Source organism: Myotis brandtii, unplaced genomic scaffold (genome assembly GCF_000412655.1).
Source record: "Myotis brandtii unplaced genomic scaffold, ASM41265v1 scaffold2806, whole genome shotgun sequence".
NCBI classification, from domain to species: domain Eukaryota; kingdom Metazoa; phylum Chordata; class Mammalia; order Chiroptera; family Vespertilionidae; genus Myotis; species Myotis brandtii.
This window is the reverse complement of record NW_005360708.1, coordinates 1-4,591: the sequence shown is the minus strand read 5'-3', so window position 1 is coordinate 4,591 and position 4,591 is coordinate 1. Positions and strand designations below refer to the sequence as shown.

Below are 4,591 nucleotides of genomic sequence, written 5' to 3'. Positions count from 1 at the left end.
CTGAGATGGTCAGAAAGAAGGTGGTGGTGTCAGGACAAAAAGAAAAGTTGAACCAACTACAAAGTTTTAATTTAGAAAAAAAGAAAAGTAAAGAAAAGAAAAGAAAAGAAAAGAAAAGAAAAGAAAAGAAAAGAAAAGAAAAGAAAAGAAAAGAAAAGAAAAGAAAAGAAAAGAAAAGAAAAGAAAAGAAAAGAAAAGAAAAGAAAAGAAAAGAAAAGAAAAGAAAAGAAAAGAAAAGAAAAGAAAAGAAAAGAAAAGAAAAGAAAAGAAAAGAAAAGAAAAGAAAAGAAAAGAAAAGAAAAGAAAAGAAAAGAAAAGAAAAGAAAAGAAAAGAAAAGAAAAGAAAAGAAAAGAAAAGAAAAGAAAAGAAAAGAAAAGAAAAGAAAAGAAAAGAAAAGAAAAGAAAAGAAAAGAAAAGAAAAGAAAAGAAAAGAAAAGAAAAGAAAAGAAAAGAAAAGAAAAGAAAAGAAAAGAAAAGAAAAGAAAAGAAAAGAAAAGAAAAGAAAAGAAAAGAAAAGAAAAGAAAAGAAAAGAAAAGAAAAGAAAAGAAAAGAAAAGAAAAGAAAAGAAAAGAAAAGAAAAGAAAAGAAAAGAAAAGAGTTGAATAGAAAAGAGCCCGGCTGGCATGGCTCAGTTGTTAACTTAAACCTAGGAACCAGTATATGTCTATTTGATTCCCAGTCATGGCACATGCCCGGGTTACAGTCATGATCCCCTGTAGGGGGCATGCAGGAGGGAACCCATCCGTGATTCTCTGTCATCATTGAACTTTCTTTCTCTCCCTCTCCCTTCCTCTCTTAAATCAGTAAAACTATGTGAAAAAAACGAAAGAATAGTCATGGTACATTAAAGTAGAGCATTGAGTCAATGTAATTCTATATAATAAAAGGCTAGTATGCAAATCGACTGAGTGGCAGAACAACTGGTTGCTATGACACACACTGACCACCAGGGGCAGATGCTCATGGCAGGAGCTGTCCATGGGTGGTGAGAGCACTCCCACAGGGGGAGCACCGCTCATCCAAAAGCCAGGCTCACAGCTGCAGAGCACAGAGGGATATGGGAGCCTCCACGGCAGTACTAAAGAGGGGCTAAGCCATCACTTGGACATTCCTCAAGGGGTACAGGACTGGGAGAGGCCGCAGGATTGTCTGAGGGACCCCCCAGAGTGCATAGATTTTGTGCACTGCGCCTCTAGTAATATTATAACTGAGTATGGTGTCAGATGGGCATGAGATTAATTGCATGATTTCTTAGTCCATTTTATAATGTCTAATCATTGGGGTGTACCCCTGAAATGAACCTAATGTTCTATGTTAACTGTCATGTAAAAAATGTTTTTAAAATTCTATAGGACCATGTTACCTTCATAGAGTCATATTTTACATGACGTACGTTTTGTACAGGTTGTTTGAGAAGAGAGATCTATAGCTAAAGAGAAAGAAAAGTTGAGATTTATAAATTTGCAAAATAAACCAAAGGCAACCACAAACAACTGTAGAAACCATAAAGATAAAAGCCGAGGTAAAATGCGTTTGGAGACCCCATCCCCTGTCTTTCGATAACAGGACTGAAGTAGTGAGAGGCTCAGAAAAGCTGTGGTTGTTGCTCCTTGTACCACGGAGGGGTCATGGCCGAGCTCCCATTGAACGTGCCCCTCACCTCGCACCCCATCTACCTGAGAATCCGTGGACCCTCGGTTTATGAAGACGAGAACCAGCGCACATGGCTGCATGTTGTCATGGACACAGGAGGTGACCTGCAAGTACAGTTGCGCCAGGGCGACTACCCCATTGGGCATAACGGAATCACCACCAGCCTGCTGACCTCGAGCACCATGCCTTCGATGTGGACGCTCCACCTTGGAAGCCAGTACGTGGACTCCATGGGCCGGTTCTGGCGCATTGTGCACCATGTCATGGAGGATGACATGGAGAAAATGATCCTTGAGCTGATGGACGACTCTTAGGACATGTGATGGGGTACCTGGCTCTTGTCAACCTGAGCCCCAGTCCTGCTGGCCCACTGGTGGGACATGTATAGTTCTGTTCACCTTTTTAATAAGCTCTATTGTTCTACCTGCCATCCTCTGGGTGTGAAGGCACATTTATGTCTCTCTCTGTTGTTGTTCTTGTTCTTGTTGTTGTTGTTGTTGTTCTTCTTCTTCTTCTTCTCCTCCTCCTCCTCCTCCTCCTCCTCCTCCTCCTCCTCCTTTCTCTCTCTCTTTCTGTTTCTTTGTCTCTCTGTCTCTCTCTGTGTCTCCTCCTCTCTCTCAAATCAATAAAAGCATTTTGAGCCAAGCTGGTGTTTCTCAGTGGTTGAGGGACGACCTATGAACCTGGAGGTCACGGTTCGATTCCTCGTCAGGGCACAGACAAGAATTAACCAATGAGCCCTAGCTTGTTTTTCTCAGTGGATAGAGGGTTGGACTGTGGAATCTGGAAGGTCCCAGGTTCAATTCTGGTCAAGGGTACATGCTGTGGTTGTGGGCTCGATCGCCAGTAGGGGGCGTGCAGGAGGCACCCGGTGTATGATTCTCTTTCATCATTGATGTTTCTCGCTCCCTTCCTGTATGAAATCAATCCTATATAATAAAAGCCAAATTTGCTAAGTGTCCAGTCGACCGGTCATCTGTTCAACCAATCAAAGCATAATATGCAAATGATATACTAAGGTTGCTCAACTGTTCACTATGATATGCATTGACCACCAGGGACAAGACATTCAGACTTGAAGGTCAGCTTTTTGCTGGGGTCTGGCTGATCAGGACTGAGTGAGAAAGGCTGGACATGCCCTGGAGCCCTCCCATGGTCCCTCCCCAGCTGGCCAACCTCCTGTTTCCCTCCCCAGACTTAATGGGGCACAGGTGCAGTCCCTTGGCCTGGCCTGTGCCCTCTCGCAATCTGGGACTCCTCGGGGGATGTCAGAGAGCCTGTTTTGGCCGATCCCCACCGGCCAGGCGGAAGCACCACACTGGTGCATGAATTCATGCACCGGGCCTCTAGTAAAAATATATTAAACAGAGAAAGAAAAAGAAAAAGGAAAAAAACATAAGCTTGAAAATATTAGCCCAGCTCTGGAAGACAAGGCTTGAAGACATCACTGGAAATAGTTCTCATTTCAATGACCAGCGTTCTCATAGTTTGATCTCCTGAGGTTCGTCAACCAATACTACCCTCTCCAAAAACAGAACGAATATTTGGGGGATTATGGGTGTTTTATGCTGATCATTTCTTTCCTTTGAGGAATTACGAGGGGTGACAGGGCTCGTCTCCTGTAGGCTCGAGTTGGCTCTGTGTATGGCGTTAGCATCTACCTCTGGATGCATTTGGGTTTTTAGGTGTGTTTATCACTAAACAGCCCCAAACAAAGCCCAGCGATAATAAAATTCATTTAGCATTGCAGCAGAGAGAGGCGGCTGGGGAGGGAAGTGGAGGGAGCCCCAGAAATCAATTTCAGGGCATGCATGGTTGCATTAAAGAGATCACTGACTGCTGATTAAATTCTCCTCTGGCAGGAAAGTGTTTGCAAATGCAAATTGAGACCTTTAAGGCTGAGGACTGGGGAGCGTGAGGGATGTGTTTCCTAGGTGTGTTTCTCATATTCAAAATATTGCACTTCTGGTCCAGCAGGCGTGGCTCAGTGGCTGAGTGTGGACCTATCAACCAGGAGGTCACGCTTCGATTCCCGGTCAAGGGACCATGCCTGGGTAGCGTGCTCGGTCTCCATTAGGGGGCGTGTGGGAGGCGGCCAATCCGTGATTCTCTCTCATCATGGATGTTTCCCTCCCTCTCAGTTTTTCTGTCCTCCTGAGTCAATAAAAACATTTAAAAAAATATTAAGCAAGTGTTGAGTTCAGATTGAATGAACATTGTTTTAAAATAGTTTATTATTTTTTTTGATTTAACATACCAGGTGGGTAGTCATTTAAACACGACCTAGAGCCAGAGCTGGTTTGGCTCAGTGGATAGAGTGTCGGCCTTTTTTTTTCAAATATATTTTCATTGATCTCAGAGAGGAAGGGAGAAGGAGAGAGTTAGAAACATCCATGATGAGAGAAACATGGATAGGCTGCCTCCTGCATGTCCCTCACTGTGGATCAAGCTCACAACCTGGGCATGTGCCCTTGACTGAGAATCAAACCAGGGACCCTTCAGTTCGCAGGCCGATACTCTATCCACTGAGCCAAACCGGCTATGGCCTATTTGACTTTTTCAAAGGGAGGAAATGCCTTGAAGAAGAATGTAGCATCTCAGCATTCATGTCACAGTAATTACATGAATTCATGTAATTCATGGGAATTACAATTCACCTCACCGTTCTTTCCACATTGTTCCTGTAAATACAGACTATGACTAAAATGAATCATGTAGATAAACAGCATGTTTGTATAAGAATCCTAGGAAATATTTTTACAAGATATGAACTCTGACCTTCCCAGTTCTGAAAGATTTGATGACCTTCAACATTAGAACCAGGAGGACAGAGTCTAGGATGAACCACCCTGGACCGACACCTGACAACTTGCAAGATCCTTATCAGATTGGACTGTGACTGTCGGCATGTAGAGAACTTCTCAAGCCCCGCCCCC

At 43.4% G+C, this 4,591-nt stretch overlaps 1 protein-coding gene across 1 annotated transcript; it reads left to right on the top strand.

Moving 5' to 3' along the window:
• The first annotated feature begins 1,630 nt into the window (after positions 1–1,630).
• Positions 1,631–1,969, top strand: LOC102263109 (protein p13 MTCP-1). Its single transcript, XM_005868973.1, has one exon. The coding sequence runs from the start codon at positions 1,631–1,633 to the stop codon at positions 1,967–1,969; it is 339 nt and encodes a 112-aa protein (XP_005869035.1).
• The last annotated feature ends 2,622 nt before the right edge of the window (positions 1,970–4,591 follow it).